Raw genomic sequence first — 22843 nt, forward strand, 5'->3', positions numbered from 1 at the left:
TGGTATGGATTGATTGAATTGTGTCCCCCAGAAGTTCGTATGTTAGAAGCTCAATTCCCACTGTAACTGAGGGTGGGAAATCCTATTACAGTAATTGAAAGGTGGGGCCTTGAAGAGGTGATTAGATTGTAGGACCATTACATTAAGGCTACTAGATTGTAGTGAATGGATTAATAATGGTGGTCAGGGGCGTGGTTCTGAGGGCTTTAAAAGAAGAGCACATGAGAGGTTGGTCTCTCTCTGCCCCACCATCTTCTGCCATGTGAGACCCCTGCATTGCTGTAAAGTCACCACCAGGAAAAGACCCTGACCAGATATGTTCCCTGGACTTTGGACTTCCCAGCCTCCAAAACCGTAAGCAATAAATTTCATTTTCTTACAAGTCACCCATTTTTGGGTATTTATATTATAAGCAACAGAAATGAGCTAATACAGAAAATAGGTACCAGAGAAGTGGTTGTTGCTTATAACAAATAATTGGAAATGTGGAAGTGGCTTTGGAACTGGATGTTGAGCAGAGACTGGATGAATTTGGAGGAACAGGCTAGCAAAAGCTTAGATGCTGGTGAACATTTAGAGGACAAGAAAACCCAGGAAGGTTTGGAATGTTTTCGAGACTGGTTAAATGGTGACAACCAGAAAGCTTATGGAAAAATGGACTGTAAAGACCGTTCTAATAAGATCTCAGATAGAAATAAGGAATTTATTGGAAATTGGGGCAAAGATCACCTTTGCTATGAACTGGCATGGAACTTAGCTGCGTTCTGTTCATTCCCAAAAGTTTTGTAGAATGTGGAACTTCAAGGTGCTGACCCCAGGGCATTTAGCAGAAGAAACTTCTAAGCAGCAAAGCATTAAGGAACCTGCATGGCTACTTGTAACAACCTGTGCTGAGTTATGGCGGCAAAGTCATGACACAAAGCAAGAATTTAAAAGAAAAACAGTGTAAAGATTTGGAAAATTTGCATCCTGGCTATGTGATAGAGAAGCAGAGAGCATTTTCAGGAGAACAATTCAGTGGTGTAGCCCTGGGACTGTTTGCTAAAGAGATCAGTACAGAAGAAAGGGATTATCAAAAGAAGGGAAAAAAAGACATTGAAGACATTTCAGAGATCTTGGGAAGCTGTATCTTCGTTACAGACCCAGAGTCCTAGGGAGACAGAATGGTCTTGTGGGAACAGACCCGAGGTGCCCTCCATGGGATTACTGCCAAGGGCCACCTTGGAATGCTGCTCCCTACACCAGCACCCCAGCTGCTTTGGCTGCCCCAGTTGTGCCTAAATTGGCCTCAGGTTTGGCTGGTCCTGCACGGGAAGCCTTGGCGGTGTCCACATGTTGTTTAGTCTACAGGCTTGCAGAATGCCAGAGCTGTGAAGGCTTGGCCGAACCTCCACCCTGATTTCAAAGGATGTGTGGAAATGCCTGGGGGCCCAGGAAGAGATCTGTCGCAGGGGCAACAGATAGCCTTTGCTTGAGCAATGCTGAGCAGAAACATGGGGTCAGAGTTGCATAGCAAAACCTCAGCAGCATCATGCCTAGTGGAGCTGTAGGAGCAGAACCACCATGGAGACCCAGTATTTGGAGCTACCAGCGTGCAGTACCAGCTTGCAAGAGCTAAAGCATCACCTGAGGCCAGGAAAGCCATAGAAGTGGAACTGCCTGAAGACTTATGGACATAACCCCTGAGCCAGCATGCAGAGGTCGTTGAACATGGAGTCAAGGTACATGATTCACTAGCTATAAGACTTAATGCCTGCCCTGCTGTGTTTTGGACTTTTTTGGGACCTATTACACCTTTCTTTTGGCCTATTTCTCACTTTTTGAATGGGTATATATACCCTATGCTTGTCTCACCATTGTATCTTGGCAGTAGATAACTCATTTTGATTTCACAGATGGGACCTTTTGAGTTGAAATAAGTTAAGACTTTGGGATAGAATAATGTATTTACCTGTGAGAAAGACATGAATTTTGGGGGCCAGGGACAGAATGCTGTGGATTGACTGTGTCCCCCAAAGTTCATATATTAGAAGCTTAATTCCCACTTTAACTGTCAAAGGTGGGAAATCCTATTATAGTAATTGAAAGGTGGGGCCTTGAAGAGGTGATTAGATTGTAGGACCATTCTGTAGTGAATGGATTAATAATGGCGGTCAGGGGTGTGGTTCTGAGAGCTTTAAAAGAAGAGCATATGAGAGGTTAGTCTCTCTCTGCTCCACCATTTTCTGCCACATGAGACCCCTGGATCACTGTCACCACCACCAAGGCCTTCACCATATGTGTTCCCTGGACTTTGGACTTCCCAGCCTCCAAATTTTTTTTTTTTTTTTCTTATTGAATCATAATTGATTATATATATTTTGGGGATATAGTGTTGACATATGTTGATCAAATCAGTATTACTAGTATGTATATATTGTTACAAATTGTACTTATTCTTTATGCCCCTAGTCCAGTCTCTCTCTGTCCCCCACTCCCTCTCCCCTCCCATCACTGATAACCCTAGATTTCTTCTGTCCCTCTGAAAGAGTAATGGTTACTCGTTGATTTGTTGCCTAGATGATCTGTCCAATGCTGAGAGGTGTGTTCAGGTCCCCCAATATTATCATAGAGCAGATGCTTCTTCTGTCACTCTGGAATGGGCTTTGTGGAGAGAGACATCCTTCTCTTTTCTTTGGTCTCTATTGGTGACTCTTCTTGTGTCGATGCACTCCAGTGGCTGGTAAACCATTTGTGTGGTGGTTGTGATATTTAGCCACTTTCGTGGCAGCCGTGGTTACTGTACTGTGGTGGCTGTGGTGGGCCACCCACATGGATGTGATGTTTTTGGCATGCTCCTTGGTGCTGGTGGTGGTTGTGGATGGGGGGTGGGTCCGGTCCCCATCTTGATGCCCTGGGCCCCCGGGCAAAGCCCCAAGGCACTGGTAGTGTGCCTGGTTGTGGGCAGGAGGGTCCAGTTCATGGCTCGTTGCCTGGGCCCCCAGGAGGGCCCCCAAGGCACTGGCGGTGTGCCTGGTTGTGAGCAGTGGGTTCAGTCCCCAGCTCATTGCCTTGGGCCCCCAGGAGGTCCCCTGAGGCACTGGCATTGTGCCTGGGTGTGGGTGGGAGTTCCAGTCTGCGGCTACATGCCCTGAGCCTCTGGGTGGAGCCCTGAGGCACTGGCGGTGTGCCTGTGTATGCGTGGGGAGTCTAGTCCCCAACTCCATATTCCCTGGGGGGGGCCCTGAGGACTGGCAGTGTGCCTGGGTGTGGGCTGGGGGGGGTCCAGTCTCCAGATCCATGCCCCAGGCCCCCAGGTGGGGCCCTGACTAGCCTCCAAAATTGTAAGAAATAAATTTCATTTTCTTTATAAATTACCTAGTTCCAAGTATTTTGTAATAAGCAACAGAAATGGGCTAATACAGTTAGTATATCATTTATTGCTTAATTTGCATGGCTTTTTAAGTCACTTATTATCTGGGGGTAATCCATACCATGATTTTTCCATTTACATTAACTATTAACCACTTGAGGCAACTTTTAGGTTTTTTAATATTTTGTATATATTTTAATGATAGCATACATCTTTTTTTTTAATGATCCAAAAAACCAATAAGGTTATTTTATTTTGGAGTCAGAAGTCAGGGGTTGGTGATGGGAGAAGGACTAAAAATGAAAACACATTAAATCTAGGGCTGGACAACCAAGAATTAGAGTGCGATTATCTACTTATTCCACTATTCAAATGCAGTTTTTATGTATTTGTGTGTGAATATGGTGTGATATTGGAGGGATGTAGCTGAAGGAAAAGGAATTAACTGTGTAACAAAAAAAGCTCCCTTCTCAAATACCTGAGAGCAGTTGGTTTCAGAAATCCCAGACCTAGACACAACTATTTACTATATAAAAATGAAGTTAGCCTCTTCAAGGGGTGGTGGTAAGGGGGAGTTTAGTTGCAGGCAGTTTCCATCTCCAAAGCCTCTTTTGTAATACATGTAAAATGCTTAGAATAGAAGTTAACATATAAAAGTTTCTCTCTACTTATAATTTATAAAGCAGGTCCATTTGGAGTCCTGAGGCTGTTAAGGGTCAATTCTCCCACCAGCTTCTTTTCCTCTCTCCTCTTCTTGATTGTCAGTCTTGCTCCCCCACTTCCCAGTTGAATTCTCCAAGTCACCAGTCATGTATTCTCATCCCTGTATTGTTCAACCCAGACATTCTTTCACACTGTGCAGTTTTGTGTTTCTATATTTAATTATAGCCTCAGTCTTTTTGAGAATACCTCACCTTGATGAAAACTTGGCTTTTCCTAATGATTACCCCTCCCTGGGAAGCTTCTTAAGTAAAGGGGGTATATTCTAATGCATTTTTAACATAGAGTAGAACGTGAGGGTGTCATTCTACTAGCTTCTTATTCCTACCACCAGACCATAGTTCTGCAGTGGGCCAACAAAGAGTTTCTCCCATTTTTTACTTGTTTTAAAAAACATTTTTATTGTGGTTAAATATGCATAACAAAATGATGCGTATTTAGAAGTGGTACAACCATCACCACTGTCCACCTTCAGAACATTTTCATCATCCCAAACTAAAACCATACCCATTAAACAGTAAGTCCCATTTCTCCCTCCTGGTAGTCCCTGCCAATCACCATTCTATCTTCTGTCTCTATGAATTTGACTGTTCTAGGCGCCTCATACAAATGGAATCATACAATATTTGTCCTTTTGTGATTGACTTCTTTCACTTTCTGTAATGTCTTCATGGTTCATCCATGCTGTAGCATGTGTCATAATGTCATTCCTTTTTAAGGCTGAATAACATTGCATTGTATGTATATATCATGTTTTGTTTATCCTTTTATCCATTGATGGACATATGGGTTGTTGCCACCTTTTGGCTATTGTGAATAATACCACTGTGATCAGTGGTGTACAAATAATCTATTTGAATTCCTGCTTCTTTTGGGTATATACTCAGAAGTGTGATTGCTGGATCATATGGTAATTTTATGTTTAATTTTTTATGTTAAATTTTTACCAGTTTTAATTTGTTAATTTTATATTTAACTGTTACGCTGCTTTCCACAGCAGCTGCACTATTGTACATTCCCATCAGCAGAATATAAGGGTTTTGATTTCTTCACATCCTCATCAACACTTGTTATTTTCTGATTTATTGACAGTAGCTATCCTAATGTGTGATAAGTGGTATCTCATTATGGTTTTTATTTTCCATTTCCCTAATGGTTAATGATTTTGAGCATTTTTCACATATCTTTGGAGAAATATCTATTCAAGTCCTTTGCCCATTTTTTAATTGGGTTGTTTTTTTATTGTTGAATTGTAGTTCTTTATATATTCTGGATTTTGATTCCTTATCAGATGTTGTGATTTGCAAATATTTTTTCCCATTCTGTGGGTTGCCATTCACTCTCTCGATAATAGTGTCCTTTCATGCATAAAAGTTTTAAATTTCAGTGAAATCCATTTCATCTGTTTTTTCCTTTTGATACTTGTGTTTTTGGTGTCATATCCAAGAAATCATTGCCATATATGATATGGAATCTTTTTCCTCTATTTTCTTCTAGGAGTATTATAGTTTTAGCTGTTATGTTCAGGTCTTTGATCCACTTTGAGTTAATTTTTGTATATGGTGAAAGATAAAGGTCCAACTTTATTCTTTTCCTTCTGTTTTCCCAGCACCGTTGCTGAAAATGCTGCCCTTTCCCCCATTAAATGGTTTTGGCATCCTTGTTCAAAATTATTTAACTGTATATGTGAGGACTTACTTCTGGGCTTTCTATTCTGTTCCATTAGTCTTTATGCCACTGCCTCACTGTTTTGATTACCATAACTTTGTAGTAAGTTTTGAAATCAGGAAGTGAGAGTCTTCTAACTTTCTCCTTTTTTAACATTGTTTCAGCTATTCGTGGTCCCTTGAGAGTCCATATGAATTTCAGGGTGGATTTTTCTATATCTGCAAAAATGTCATTGATATTTTGATAGGGATTGCATTGAATTGTAAGGTTGCCTTGAGTAGTATTGACATAGTAACAATATTAAATCTTCCAGTTCATGAACACTAGATATTTTTCCATTTATTTTTGTCTTTAATTTCTCTCAGCAATGTTCTTTAGTTTTCGGTGTGGAAGTCTTTCACTTCCTTGGTTAAGTTTATTCCTAAGTGTTCTTTTTGGTGCTATTGTACATGAAATTGCTTTCTTAATTTCCTTTTCTGAATTGTTCTTTGTTAGTATATAGAAACAACTGATTTTTGTGTTAATTTTGTATCCTACAACTTTGTTGAATTTTATTCTAAAAGTTTTTTGTGGAATCTTGGGTGGTGGTCATTGTGCAGTGCATGAGTTTGTGGATCTTTCTGGTAATATTTTGTTTTCTTAATGAGTAGATACATAAACATTGGTCTTCACTAATACCTAAGACATTCACACGTTCATAATCGTAACTGGATTGTGTATATATGTATCTTTTACTTTTTTGACTTTTCAACTTTATGATTTCTAAAAATATTATGTAATATTTCTGACATGCAAGAGGACATAAAGGGTAGTACAAAAAGATACCTCTATCCATATCAAGCACATCCATATCCATGCATTCAAGGAGAGCCCATTACAGCATAGTTCAGAGCTCAGCAGGAACTACGGATTTATGTCATGCACAGAATAAAATTTTTTAAAAAATAGATCACACCTCAGTAGAATCAAAATGGAATACCTGGAACCTTTATATTTCTTCTGTTGTCACATAACTCTAGAATCCTGTGAATGATCTTGCCAGTTTGTGAGGCCCCTCACAGCAGAATTGGGATGTGAGTAAATTACCACCCAGTCTCAGTCCACCGATGGCATTATTTCAGATGGGAACAAATACTGCATCCTGACTAAAATGAGCCAATTCTGGCCAAAGTTTCCCTTTGCCTGTCTGTACTGAGCAGTCTTGGCATCAGGGGAACCCTTTGTCCTCCAAAATTGAACTGTATGGAAAGAGTCCTCTTCCTTATCCAAGAGTGGATGGGTCTCTGCCTTGCCAGGAAGATTTAAAAGCTGAATAGAATAAGGAAATGGAATTGATTGAAGGCCTATTAGGCCCCAAGAACTATACTAGATATTTTACATACGTGTGCATCTAGTCTCAGAATAAGAGGCAGAATTTACTAACACTTGAATAGGTGGAGGAGAGTACTGAGGGCAACTTGAGCATCCCAACTACCTACAACACAAGGCCTAGATAAATCTTTGTTCAAGGAAGGGTAAACAGGGGGAAAAAAGAGAGACTATGAAAATATTCAGCACTAGAAGGAATGCTAATTCCTAGAAAGAGTAGAAATTCCTGCTAACTCCTCAGAGGAAAATCTCTTAAAAGAAATACATCCAATTATGTGATCTATCAAAGAAAACATTTTAGTTTTTATTCATTCCTATTTTGTTCCACAAAGGACTTGAAATGGTTCAGGAAATCCTTGCACAAGAATAGGCCCAACATAAGAGAGTGGAAGAAAACTAAGTATACAGAAACAGGAAAGAAAAAAGATTTGGTAGTGTGAGGGTTCTTCAGAAAGTTTGTGGAAAAGTAGAATTAAAAGATAATATGAATCTTACCATTAACTTTTTGAAGTCATCTCATATAATAAATTGAAATCAGTGAGGATTTCACAGAGGAAGAAATCTCTGTAGAACACTCCCAGAATATAGGAAGAATTTTAAAAAGAGATGAAAAATCTGACACAGGAGATATTATAAATAACTTAGAAAGATACAACCTTGAACAATAGCTTTTGCTAAAGAAGAAAACAGAGCAAATAGATAAGAAATAAAAATATAAGGTTTCATAGAAAAAACTTTATAGACCCAGAAAAAAATTAGGCCAAATGAGTAAAAAGAGGCCAATTTGAAGGTATATCTTAGTTTTCAAATTTTAAGAACAAGGTAGGCTCCTTTAAGCATTTAAACATAAGAAGACAGTGAAAATCGAGGTGACCTTAGATTTGTCCTTTGTAGATAATAGAACAATACTTATTAGGGTTTAATAGATAAAGACTGAGACTAAAAAATTTAATGTGTAGCCAACATGTTCACATGTAAAGGGAACATAAAGACATAGTCAGACCTGCAAAAATTTATAAAATATTCCTCCCAAGGACTTTTCCCTGCACCTTTTTTTTTTAAGAAAAGTTCTTAAAGATTATTTCTGGGTCAGAAAAATGAATCAAAATTAAAATACAATTTACAAGAAATTTGTGGTAAAAAGGAATGTGCAGCTGATACAAAAATCTCTAAGACATTGTGAAATGAAAAAGGTAAGTTGTAAAATGATACATATAATATAACCATATCTGTGTTTAAAGAAAAAAGCTAAGACTTATGAGCATATATACATACATAAATGAAAAGAAATCACATTGTTGGCACTAAGTCTGGTGGTGAGTAGTAGAAACAAAGCAGAACTTTCCAGTTTTGTTTTTTATGCTTTTGTTTAGTTAGAATATTATGCAGAGTGTTTATGTGTTGTGTGATCTCTCCATAAAAGCAGTTAATTATGATTGTGAAAAAGATAAAAATTAAAGAATGTAGGAAACTAAGCTACGGTAGTTCCCCCTTGTCCACTATTTTGTTTTCTGTGGTTTCAGTTTCCCATGGTCAACCATGGTCTGAAAATAGTAAATGGAAAATTCTAGAAATAATTCATAAGTTTTACATTGTACATTTGTGTATCTGAGTAGTTTGGTAAAATCTTATGCTATCCCACCTATCCATCCTGGGATATGAATCATCCCTTTGTCTGGCATCTCCGTGCTGTATATAGTTATATAGTAGCTATCTCAGTTATCAGATTGACTGTTGAAGTATCATAGTGCTTGTGTTCAAGTAAACCCTTATTTTACTTAGTAATGGCCCCAAAGTACAAAAGTACTGACGTTGCCAATTCACATATGCCAAAGGGATGGCATAAAGTGCTCCTTAAAATAAAATGGTGAAAGTTCTCTAAGGAAAGAAAAAAAAAAAAAAGTATGCTGAAGTTGCTAACATCTATGGTAAGAATAAATCTTCTATCTGAGAAATTAAGAAGGAAAAAAGAATTTGTGCATAGTATATTAGGGTTCAGTACTATTCGCGGTTTCAGGCATCAACTAGAGGTCTTAGAATGTATCCGCTGTGGATAAGGGAAGGACTACTCTAACCACTAGTATAATTATAGACATAATATCTACCAAAATACTGTGTACAACAGACAGCAAAATAAATAACAAAATATCAAGATAACAAAAATCAAGTTTGAAAGGTGAAAAATCCTTTGTTAAAAAGCAGAGGTATGAGAGCCCCAAAGACTTGGCTGCTTAAGAGACATACCTGCAATAAAATTACACATTAAAAATAGATTATGTAAGCCAATCAAAATTTAAAGAAAAAAGAAAAGCAGAATCAATGATAGTAATTTTGGAAGCCTTACTTCAGGAGAGAAAGCTGTTGACACAATTTATTTTGATAGGGCTGGCCATTTAGCTCAGTTGGCTAGAGTGTGGTGTTTTAACACGTTTAAGGGTTCAGATCCCCATGCCAGCCAGCCACCATTAAAAAAAAGAAAAAGAGAAAAGGAGAATTTATATTGATAAAAAACAGACTCAATAATAAAGATGTAAAAGTAATGATTTCTCTGAATTATGTGATTCATGAGTCAAAAATAAATGAGAGAAATAGAAGCAGAGTTGTACCAGAGAATTATGAGAGGATTTGGATACTATAAACTCATATTTTATTAATATACAGTTCACATTTTCAAATGTCAGTGGAAGATTTATAGAATTTGCTATACTGTTTTAAGAAAAACATAACCAAAAATAAAAGTCAAGCAGAAAATAATTTACAACAGATAAGCTTTACAAACTCACAAATACTAAGATCTCATGATCAAGATATTGATTTCTAGGGCCGGCCCGTGGCTCACTCGGGAGAGTGCGGTGCTGATAACACCAAGGCCCCGGGTTCGGATCCCGTATACGGATGGCCGGTTCGCTCACTGGCTGAGCGTGGTGCTGCCAACACCAAGTCAAGGGTTAAGATCCCCTTACCGGTCATCTTTAAAAAAAAAAAAAAAAAAGATATTGATTTCTAGCATGAACTGCTGATATCTCTCCCCAAGATGAGTCCCTAAGATACTGACAGAATTGAGGGGAGGGGTCTGTTGGGTTGGTAGGTGGCTTGGAGTAGAAGTTAATCCAGTATCACTGTGGGAGAATAAAACAGGAAATGAATTGTTGGATTTCTATTCTTGCTAACCTGCTTTTCCTCTTCCCCACTGCCATTGTCTTAAAATAAATAGTGCCTTACCCTACATTTCTTATAATTCAAATCAGTGTTCTGGCTGTCCTCCACAATAAAATCTAGGACATTGCTTATTTGAATCTATTTGTGAGGAAGTGGGAAAATTCTTTGGAGACTACCCTACCCCTTCTGCTCCAAACTCACAGGGATAGTAAAATACAATTACAAACTAAGGAGTGTTCCCAGAGATTGATGCTCTGACCTAAGGAGTTGTGTTGAAAGGTGGAGAGTAATTATGGTTTAACTAATGCCTGGAACTTTTCACCTGTGAGCTAGTCTGCTCTCCACCATCCCTAGTTTATTGGCTGTTCATTGCCGGACAAGCGTGGTTGATAATGCCAGGAAAAAAATAAACTCAGTCACATAACAAAACAGTGGAAGAACACAACTATTTCAAAGGAAAAATAACAGAGGATATCAGATTCCAACAGAAGCAAAAACATTAGGACAAATGAACTGATAAATTTAGCCTAATTTATGTAATAGAATTAGGCTAATTAATGTAATTAATGTAATAGAAAGTATAAAAAGGTATTACCAATAAGAATAAGAAAGCATTAAGAAAACCAAGCAGAAAGTTTAGGTGTGAAACATAAAATAGTTAAAGTAAAAAATAAAACAGATGAGATTTAGAAATGATGTAATTTAGGGAACTGTAGTGGATTGAATTATGTCCCCCAAAACTCATTGAAGCTTGAATTGTGTTCCCCAAGTTTTATGTATTAGAAACTTAGCACCCACTCTGACTGTCAGGAGGGTGGGAAATCCTGCTATGGTAATTAAAAGGTGCAGCCTTGGAGAGATGATTGGATTGTAGGACCATGCCCTAGTGAATTGATTAAAAATGGTGGTCAGGGGCATGGTTCTGAGGGCTTTAAAAGAAGAGGAGAGTCTGTCTTTCTCTCTCTTTCTGCTTCCACCATCTTTCAATGTGAGACCCCTGAGTCACTGTCGCCACCACCAGATGGACTTTGGACTTCCCAGCCTCAGAAACTGTAAGCAATACGTTTCATTTTCTTTATAAATTACCCAGTTCAGTGTACTTTGTTATAAGCAACAAAAACGGACTAATACTGGAATGAAAACTAGATTTAGAAAAATACCTTAAAAGGAAAAAGGAGAGGACAGGTAAATAAGGGGAAAAAGTTTAAGGCAAAATGAAAATTAAAAGAATTCAGATAGATAAGAGCAGCTCAAACAAGAGTGAAAAAAATGGAGAGAGGAAAATATTTGAAAAATAATTGAGATCCATTTCCCAGAATTAAAAGATGGACCTCAGATTTAAAGGACCCATAGAGCATCACAAAAGAGAATAAGGAAAACCCCATGTACACATAATGAACTGAAATGTAAGATTATAAAAAGAGAAACTGTAAAAGCCAACAGAAAGAAAGAGCAGGCTATATATGTAGAACAAGAATCAGCTCAACATCAGAATATTCATCAGCAACACTTGGATGCAAGATAACTTGGAATCTTATGTTCAAAGTATTGATGGAAGAGAACTTAAACCTAGAATTTTCTGTCCAGCCAAACTATCATTCAAATAAGAGGAGATGATAAAATTTCCTCAGGCATATAAGTGCTGTAAAGATTTTTATTAAAAGGCCCACATTGAAAACAATTTTGAATAAGTGTTTCAATAAAATGTGAGACAAGATATTTTTGAAGGAAAAGTGATCTCATACCTTGGTAGGGTTGATTGTTATTCTTACAAATTGATAAGACTAAAAAAGAAAATAATATCCATTACTAAGATATAAAAGTTAATACCAACATAAATAGGTTGGCAGAGGTTGGCAAGATCAAAGAATATGAATGCATACTAAAGTTCTTATTAGAAGAAGATATATAGAGAGAGATGTATACATATAAGATTTATTTTATTTTTATTTTTTATTTTTTAAATTTATTTTTTAAAAGATGACCAGTAAGGGGATCTTAATCCTTGACTTGGTGTTGTCAGCACCAAGCTCTCCCAAGTGAGCTAACTGGCCATCCCTATATAGGGATCTGAACCTGTGGCCTGGGTGTTATAAGCACCACACTCTCCCAAGTGAGCCATGGGCTGGCCCCCAGATTTTTTTTTTTAAGTCTTAAAAATAGAGTGGGACAAACTGGAATGTAAAATGAAGATGATAGAAATAGGTTTAAGTATGTCAATAAATACAATAAATCTAATTAGACTAACAACTCAAAATTTTAAAAATTTGGCAGATTGGGATAAAGAAATTTCGGTATTTTCTAGAATAGAAGACACACCTAAAGCATAGGGACACAGCAAGGTTGAAAATAAAAGATTAAAAAGATGCCAACCAAAATAAAAAGACAAAAAGCATTATTGGGGATGGTGAGAGCTGTAAATATTAATAGAAGATTGAGCACAAAGGAGCTATAGCCATTTTTAACATGTGTGCATCTGATAGAATCATATGAACCAAACATTGGTAAACTCAAATAAATGAGTTTATTTGAATCAAGAAACTTGTAAAAAAATGCAGAGAATTTGTAAATTCTCCATCTAAAGAGAGATTTCAACAGACAAATCAGCAAGGATATAGAACACAGCAAGTTGGTCCTAAATAACATATATTGGGTCCTGTATCCAACAATTAGAAAATACTTTTTTCAAGCACACATGAATATTTACAAAAAGTAATACTGTTTAGGCTCAGATGCTGATTTAACTAATTTAACTCAGTTAAATTTTACACTTGATCTTAGCGAAAAGGCTGAGAAGTGATAGACCTAGTTAAATTTTAAATAGCTCTTGTGCGGACAATGATTTCTAACTACAGAGGAAATAACAGAAGTTACTAACAAAAAGTTTTTTAACTATTGCATATTTGGAAATCAAAAATTAAACTACTAAATAATTCAAGAATTAAAGAAAAAATGATAATGAAAACTACAAATACTTGGAACAGAATGATGATGGACACACCCACAAAAACATGAGGTGTTAAAGAGTAGGATTTAAGGGAAATTCTGGTCAGAAAACAAGAAAATCTTTAAATCAGTAAGCTAGGTGCCCATCTTAAGTTAGAAAAAGAACAATAGAATAAACCTAAATTAGAAGAAATAAATAATGAAAACAGGGGCACCAGTCAGCGAAATATATAACATACAAAGCTGAAAGTTGCCTCTTTTGAAAAAAGTAAAATAAATCTGTGGCAAGACTGATCAAGAAAAGATGACACAAAATTATGAAGGAAGATGGAATAATTGCAGGTAGAGATTGAACCATTAGTAAATATGCCAACAATTTTGAAAACTTAGATGAAATGGATAAATTACAGGAAAACTATAACAAGAACTGACTTAGAAATCAAAATGTAGCTCTGGTTAAAGAAATATTTGCACAAGGGAAACAATGCCCAAATGGTTTTGCTGACAAACTTTCTCCAAACTCTAAAGAAATAAATTCCAAATTATTCAGATTCCCAGGCAGTATAAAAAGGGAACAACCCCATAATTCATTCTACAAGACCAATATAACTTTGATATTTAGTCCAGAAAATTACATAACAAAAATGGAAAATTGGGTTTGTTTCATTCATGAATATATACACAAAAATCCTAATGACACTATTAGCAAATTCAGTGATGCATGAAAAAGTCATATATCATGACTAAGATAGGTTCATGCTAGATAGTTGAGGAAATTTTTAAAATCCACAAATGTTCTCCTCCAAACTCTCCCTTCTGTAATTTGTGATGCTCACATAGTAGGGAGTGGGGATAGGGTGACATTTAAACCACTGCTCTGATTTTCCATCTGGCTTTTTAGTTTTTTCCAGTAGTGATTAGTAAAAGTCACCATGCCCTAACAAACCCCAGCCCTTTTCCTGTATTCCTTAGCCTATGGCATGGTTGCTACTTCCTGCAGTTATGACTTTGTGTTACCATACTTTTTTCTTTTATGCTTTTCATCTTTCAATAAATAACCAATTCCTTATTTTAAATTATCTTCACTAGGGCCGAGCCCATGGCGCAGTTGGGAGAGTGCGGCACTGGGAGCGCGGCGACGCTCCCGCCGTGGGTTCGGATCCTATATAGGAATGGCCGGTGCACTCACTGGCTGAGTGCCGGTCACAAAAAAGACAACAACAACAAAAAAAATAAAATAAAAAATAAATTATCTTCACTAAAACAATTAGTGTGGTTTCTCTTTCCTCGATTGAAAAAATAAATCTTCAAGTGTAGTACCATTTTAACACAATAAAAAAGAAAACATCTCAACAGATGGAGAAAAAGCTTTTGATAAAATTCAGTAGCAGTTCATCAAGAAAAAGGCCTCAGGAAATTACGATTAGAAGGAATTTACAATTGAGTACTTAAAAAAAAAATCCTAAAGGAAACATCATCCTAAATGAGAAATTTAAGAGCTATTCCATTTAAAAGTAAAGAGATAAGATGCCCACACATATTATTTCTATTTATATTGGTGGTTTCTAGCCAGTGTAGTAAGATAAGGAAAAGAAATGTAAAGTCATAAGAATTAGAAAGGAAAAAATGAAAGTGTGATTGTGTCATTGATATACAAAACTCAGAGATTCTATAAACAAAATATTAGAGTAATAAGTGAAAATTAGTAACTTACTATGTCATAAAAGTCTCAACAACAACAAATTTCATAGGTTCAAGTTACACAGAACATGTTATCACAGTAGAATTAAGCTAGATATCAGTAACAAGTGGTAACTAGAAAATTTCCAAATGTTTGATGTTTAAGTGATGTACTTCTGAGTGAAAGAAAAATTCGCCATTAGAAAATATTTTAGACTGAGTGATAATGAAAAGATTACATATCAAAACATGTAGATTTCCTGTGCTAAGAGAAGTTTATAGCCTTAAATGTATCTCTTGGAAATGACTGTGATGTAAGTATTCATCTCAAGAAGTTAGAGAAAGAACAGCATGAATTAAACCCAAAGGAAGCAGATCAGAGTGGATATTAGTAACATTGGAAAAATGTATGAGGTTACCTCAAAAAGTTCATGGAAAGAGTCATATTATTTTTTAATTCTATTTTTCCATGAACTTTCTGAAGTACCCTCATATAATAACAGAAATAACCAAACCAAGAGTTCTTTGAAAACCTATTTAAAATTGATAAACCCCTCGCAATATTGGGATGAATTAAAAAGGATACAGCACTAAAGAATCTGTGGACATTAAAAAGAGGATGTCATGAACAACTTCTGCCAATATGCTAGAGAATTTTAATGAAAAAAAGGGCAAATTGCTAGAAAAACAAATTACTAAAACTGGCACAAAAAGTAGTAAATTAGAATGGTACTATATATTAAAGAAATTAATCATTAAAAACCCAGTGAAGTGAACTCCAGGCCCAATGCATTTATTAGTGAGTTTTTTCAAACAATCAAGATAGAAGGGAAAACTTTCCAAGTTGTTTGAGGGTAGTTAGCCTGATAACCCAAACTGACAAAACATTTTTTATACCAAAGCCTGACGAAATACAAGAAAGAAAATTATAAAGAATGATACATTATGACAAATGGGATTTATTCAAGGAATGCAAGCTAGGTTTAATGTTCAGAAATCAATAGTATTTACCACTTCTATAGAAATAATAGGCAAATCTAATCAAAGTGGCTAGATACAAGATTAATAAACAAATGTCATTAGTGTAACACTGGAAGGACAGTCTACAGCAGAAAAAATTGATGAATGACCTATTCAAAAGTTCTGCTCTTCAAAGATTACTAAGATTATAAAATGGAGAAAATATTTGCAAATTATGTATCCAAAAAAAGACATATCCAGAATATATTTTTTTAAACTCTCAAAATTCAGTAATTGGACATTCATATGTAGGAGAATGAAACTAGACCCGTTCCTGTCACCATATACCAAAATCAACTCAAAATGGTTAAAGAATTAAATATACATCCTGAAACAATGAAATTCCTTAAAACATAGGAGAAACACTCCAGGAAGTAGGATTGGGTACAGACTTTATGAATACAACCCCAAAAGCACAGGTAACCAAAGGAAGAATAAACAGATGGGATTATATCAAACTAAAAAGCTTCTGCACAGCAAAAGAAACAATTAACAGAGCAAAAAGACAACCAACGGACTGGGAGAAAATATTTGCAAAATATACATCTGACGATTAATAACCAGAATATAAAAGGAACTCAAACAGCAAAAAAAAAAAAAAAAAAAAAAAAAAACCAGTTAAAAAATGAGCAAAGGAGCTGCATAAGCATTTCTCAAAGGAAAATATATAAGTGGCCAATAGACACAAGAAAAAATGCTCAACATCGTTCAGCATTTGGGAAATGGAAATCAAAACAACTTTGAGATACCGTCTTACTCCAGTGAGGATGGCTCATATCCAAAAGACAGAGAATGACAAATGCCGGCGAAGATGTGGAGGAAAGGAACCCCCTACACTGTTGATGGGACTGCAAAATGGTGCAGCCTTTATGGAAAATGGTATGGAGATTCTGCAAACAATTACAGATAGATCTACCATATGACCCACCTATTCCACTGCTGGGAATATACCCAGAGGAATGGAAATCATCATGTCGAAGGGATACCCGTACTCTAATGTTTATTGCAGCACTATTTACAATAGCCAAGAGTTGGAACCAGCCTAACTGCCCATAATTGGATGAGTGGATAAAAACATGTGGTATACACAATGGAATACTACTCTGCTATTAAAAAAAAAAAGTACTACCATTCGCAGCAACATGGATGGACTTAGAGAAAATTATATTAAGTGAAATAAGCCAGACACAGAAAGAGAAATAGCGCGTGTTCTCGCTTATTTGAGCGAGTTAATATAAATAAATAAATAAATAAATATACATACAAACGGGAGGGGGGAAAAGAAAACACAACAGTCACAACAATTCTTTGAACTTGTTAAGTGAACAGATATGATGTTGATGGGGAGGGGGCAGAAGGAGGAGGAAAAGGAGGAATTGGTAGAAGGACACAAAAACCAACTACATTGTATATTGATGAATTAAAATAAAAAATTTTTCCATAAAAAAAATAAGAGTCTCTCTCTCTCTGCTCTGCCATTTTCTGCCATGTGAGACCCTATCATTGCTGTAAAGTCACTACCAAAGAAAACCATTTCCAGATGTGTTCCCTGGGCTTTGGACTTCCCAGCTTCCGAAACTGTAAGCAATAAATTTTGTTTTCTGACAAATAAAAATAGGTGAAAATGGATAATGGGTAGTTGGGTGTTCTTTGTATTACGGTCTTTCTTGTAATATTTCTGTAAGTTTGAAATTCTTCCCAAATAAAACTTTTAAAAATTGGAAAACAAAAAAACCATAAAAACTCTGAAAATTCAATAATTAAAAAACCCAATTCTTAAAAATTGGCAAAAGATTTTGAATAGGCATGACCCCAAAAGGATATATGGCAAATAAGCATGTGAAAAATTGGGATTTTGAATGATATGCTAAACCTATATGATCCTTCTGATTCCAGTGGATTTTAAAGTAATTTTTAAGTTCAAAGTAACTTATTTTAATAAAAGCAATTTCAGATCTTTGTTTTGCTGCTCATCCTCTTAGAAGATCCTATTCTTTGTAGCCCAGTGTCTTGGATCCTTACCCACCCACATGAACGCCTTATCTGCCTGGCCAGATGGACACAGGTGGGCAGGTGGATGGTGTGTCTAGAGTGAGGAGGCTGTTGGCATCTCAACCTAGGAGTAATGAATTGGCAAGAAGGGCTATTCTGGACTGTGGCAAAGTCACCCGTGAGCTTTCCCAAAGCTGCATTTTTATAGACTGCTTTAAGGGGAAAATTAAATGAAGTGGAAGCAGGCATCTGTAGTGGGCCATATGAAAAGCCTTGTATTTTCAGTTCTGATTTACCATCTGCCATTAGGAGTGAGACTAACATTTCCTAACAGAATAACTTGAAGATAGCTAAAGAACTGTTTGTGGGGAAGGATGTAATTAATGGGTTCCTATGAAAGAGTTTTCACCCAAGGCTATCATTTGAGGATAGGTTCAAAATGGTATTTAGAAAAGAGGGTTTTATGTAGGGGAAGGAAAATTTCAGGTCAGTAATAGAGAGATAATGTGAAAAAGTCTGAACCTTGGAAAAGAGGCTTCTTTTCCTTAACTGTATGGAAAAATTCACAGGAGAGTGCTAGAAGATGGTCAGAACACAATTATTTCTTAGTGGGTCTTGTATTATATACCCATCTGCCTAACTCAGCTTCAGCTAAATATGCTCAGCAAACCAAAAGGGATTCAGTTCTACCTACCATTTCTCCCCACCCCAATATCCCCAGTTTCATCCCTTTGAATGAATGCACATTAAAAGAAACTTGTGAAAAATAATATAAGAATAAAGGGTTTCCCAGTCAGTGACAGAAGTGAAATGAATTATTCAGTTTGCAAGCAAGTGAGTGGTAGTGGCTTTGTAAGACATCCTTGAGTAAGAAACTAAAGACTGAATTGATTGAACTAATTAGTCAATTGTCCACAGGGTTGTAAACATAAAACATATATAAAAAACAATTTGAGTGATTTTAGGAATTTTCAAGGGTAATTTTGACTTATGTCTAATATGTGAATAATTTGTGATACCACCACACAAAAATGTGGAACCAGGTTTGGTTACATCACTCTTCAACAGATTTACTGATAGAGTGCCTTTTGGGGATTTCTTCTAGGGAATTCAGAGGGTCCATTTACACGCTTGGTTCTCTTCCCATTTTGACCTCTAAAATAACATTTCTAGAGGTAGAAAAAGTGTTAAATCATTTACCTGCAGATAATGCTCCTTCTGAGGTTTTTCTTTTAGGCTTAAATAAATATGAAGGTTTTTATCTGTTTAGAATATGTAGGAGTACCTGTAGGATTTTCCTTTTTGTATAAATACCTCCTTTGATCAAAGCAGTGGGTTGTAAACTGTAAGCCTTGCCATTGTTTCTGGTAAAAGCAAGGGCAGAAAGTAACCTTATGAGGTATATTGCCATTGTAGTATTCATCAAACCATTTTTCTTAATTGTGTCCAGCAGCTATTTCATGTAATAAAATGTCTGTTGTTTGGCTGCTGCATTTCAGGACAATTTGAGTAGAACATATTCTTTTCTTTTTAAAGTTAGAGCATACTAAACTCTCATGAAGCAACAAATTTTATCTTTTTTATTTTGGGCAGCGGGCTGGTACAGGGATCCCTTGAGTTTGGTGTTATCAGTACCACACTCTACTGATTGAGCTAACCAGACAGCCCCTTAAGTGACAAACTATGCTGTTTTTTAAAATTTATTTTCCTTAAGATTCAAGGACTTGTTCTGTTCACAGTATATTTTTCTTATGCGAACATTGTAGGTTGTGATAGGACTGCAGGAGCAGAACCAGAAAAGAAGGGTATCCTCCAGAGAGACATTATGATTCAATAGGGAAAGCCTCTGGCTCTCATATAGCCTCCTACATCCTCCTCGTTCTTGGTCCAAAAGCTGTATTTGTTGTAATCCAAAGCCAAATGTAAATCAATATTCATATATTTTAAATTATCAACTCTTCCAACGTGTAAATGAGACTGCATTGGGATTCTGAAAATCTCATAATTATTTTGGAGAAAGAACTTTCTATTTTCCATTAGAAAATCTCCTTTCCTTACACTTAGATACCTATCACCCTGCTAGTATATGTTTAAAATATGATTCTGAGAATCAGAATATATCTACTTAATTCTTATATAGTCAGATTCTTTGTTTGAAGTTATTGCTCCTCTTATAGGTAAGTGCCTTACTGGATTAAATGTGTATAAATTACTTTGGCCAGATGTGCAAATATAAAATGGTTAGAAGAGAACTGAATTTTAGATGGTTTTGATGACTGTTTAGGAAGCAGTGTCGCTGGAGCACCCTTTCAGTGCTATGAAACAAGAACAGCAGAGAAAATGGATTGAAGACTTGAATAAGCAAATAGAAGATGACCGGCAAAGAAAAATAGAGGAAAAAATAATATATTCAAAGGTAACTTATGAGGTTTTATGGCTATAAAGGGAAAAAATAATAATTTCAGTCTTCAGTCATATAAACTTACAAGTATTCTTAAACTGCTTGACAAGACCTGAGTATTCAAATTATTCCACATTGCCCATGTGAACCTTTTTTCATTGAATGCATTTATTGTGATTTTGCATAGCTTCTTTCAACTAATTTTTCAGAATTCTTTGAATTTCTCATGTTTTCCAAGCTAGTTATCTAAATATATAAGGACTCAAAGCAAAATACAATTTTGTTAATTTTTATTATATTTATTCTACTCTTAGTTTTAGAAACCATGTTCAAGTGTCATTTAGGATTTTATGTAAGAATAATTGGAAAAATTCTCAGAAATTCTTATTTGTCATGATTAGGGTGAAGAACATGACAGATGGGCAATGCATTTTGATTCGTTAAAGAGTTATCCTGATTCTCGGTCTCAACAGTCCTCTCAGTCAACACCCAAACAAGCAGGGTACTTCTGTATCTCTCCTGACACTCAAGAGCTGACTGATAACAGCAGTGTTTATACACCTACGACTGGAAGCCATGTAGAACCTTCAGAGGAAGAGCACATAGCAAAACCTGTTAGGGATGTGGCTATAGCAAACAGTCAAAAAACTAAGTAAGTTCATTCTTAAGTATTTATTGATGTTAAAGAAAGTCTGTGTGCTTTAGTAGGATTGTTTTGTCTAATTGTTTTCAGGTTTGGTATTGTTCTTTGGCATAGAAATATTAGTGGATTTATCCCAAGCAAACCTGCTGTTTTGGGGGTTTTGATTAGCTAATGTATGTATCTTGCCAGCTTTCTCCGCTCTATGACTGCTCTCTTGGACCCAGCTCAGATTGAGGAACGAGACAGACGGCGACAAAAACAGTTAGAACATCAGGTATTGCACTGTAAAACATTGTTGTTTGCCTTAATAAGTGATAGTCATGGCTAACATATACCCAGGCAAATGGAAATTAAAATTCCAGTATAAACTTACAGCAGGATTGGTCCTGTCCAATCCTCTGATGAATCCAGTCCCTATCCCAATTACAATGTTAGAATTATGCTTATACTGAGAACCAGTAACTCATACAGGTTGAGCATTCCTTACCTGAAATGCTTGGAACCAGAAGTGTATTGGATTTCACATTTTGGAATATTTACATTATACTTACTTGTTCAGCATCCCTAATATGAAAATCTGAAATCTGAAATGCTTCAATGAGCATTTCCTTTGAGCATCATGTCAGCAATGCTCAAAAAGTTTTAGATTTTGGAGCATTTGGGATTTTAAATTTTCGGATTAGGGATGTTCAACTTGTATTACAGCCACCTGCCTTCCAATAGAAAAGGTCTTTACTATATAAATTGTGTATATGAATTTGTACTGTCTTAGGTTAGTTTTGGATATTTTTTTATCAATTTATCCTGAGTTCTATTCAGGATGAGAATTAGTTCTTAGGGAATTGAAGCAGAATTATGATTAAGAAATCTAGTAGATAATAAAAGAAAGGAGGCTAAGATTAAAACTCTCACAATTTTAGTCCGCTACTAAAGGGACTTAAATGTCTGAATAATTCTTTAAAACCTTTGATATATGAAGAATTCGGAATAGTTAATTTTACTAATATTCATTTCAGTGAGCAGATATTTATAAAGCATCTGCTACTTACCAGGCACTATGCTAAGCACAGAAATTTATTTCTTCAGTTGTTTCTTATAAGTTCTGCTAACAGCCCTTCTGGGGTTGAAGAAAAAGCATACAGAACTTGACTGGACAAGTGGGAGATGGGAGAACCATATTGGAAATTTTACAATTTAACTTTACTCATCTATATAATACTTTCTGTATACTGACAAAACATTTTATTCTAGAGTCATCAAACAAATGCCTTATGGATTTTTATTTGACAGTGATTTATGTGATTGTTTATGATTAGAAAGCCATCACTGCTCAGGTAGAAGAGAAGCGTAGGAAGAAGCAACTAGAAGCAGAGCAAAGAAAGAAGGAGGAACAAGAAGAGGAGCATCGCTTAGCACGGGAGCGGGAAGAGATGCAGAAACAGTATGAAGGAGACATACTTAAGCAAAAACAAAAGGAAGTAGGTATTTATATTCTAACTTTAACATTTTAGAATAAAAATGGATATACTTTTAAAGGAAAAATAACCAGAAGTTGAACATTTGCATGTATATTGAAGTTACAAAGCTATATGTAGAAACATTAAAACTTCGCATTAAAAAAGTCAGGAAAGTAAAGGAAATGCTTAAGCTTTTATTATGTATCACATGGTATAGTTTATATGTGCTGTATGTATTGCTTTGACTTTTTCTTTCTGCTAAGGAGGAGGTCAAGGTGATAGCACAAAACAGATGTTACCCATGTATTTGATTTTGATCTACTCCCAGATGCTAGGGATAACTATGCTTAATTTCTCAGCAATGATGATTATAATTATTCTAGGTTTGTTAAGAGAAATGATTGGCCTTTCTGTCATCCACTTTTGAACAGCAGCAT

The 22843-nt window shown here is 36.0% G+C and overlaps 1 protein-coding gene across 5 annotated transcripts in view; it reads left to right on the forward strand.

Moving 5' to 3' along the window:
• The window catches only part of CCDC66 (coiled-coil domain containing 66), a 61425-nt gene that overhangs the window by 19940 nt on the left and 18642 nt on the right, over positions 1–22843 (forward strand). For all 5 annotated transcript variants that reach the window (XR_010024945.1, XR_010024944.1, XM_063115385.1 and 2 more), the window contains 4 exons: positions 20190–20321; positions 20708–20958; positions 21139–21223; positions 22266–22427. Coding sequence is in view for 3 of the 5 variants with exons in the window: in XM_063115385.1 (XP_062971455.1) it covers positions 20190–20321; positions 20708–20958; positions 21139–21223; positions 22266–22427 (630 nt within the window). In the remaining 2 variants the exon portion in view is untranslated. The remainder of the gene's footprint in view (positions 1–20189; positions 20322–20707; positions 20959–21138; positions 21224–22265; positions 22428–22843) is intronic.

The sequence above is a fragment of the Cynocephalus volans genome, chromosome 11, assembly GCF_027409185.1.
Source record: "Cynocephalus volans isolate mCynVol1 chromosome 11, mCynVol1.pri, whole genome shotgun sequence".
Classification (NCBI taxonomy): Eukaryota; Metazoa; Chordata; class Mammalia; order Dermoptera; family Cynocephalidae; genus Cynocephalus; species Cynocephalus volans.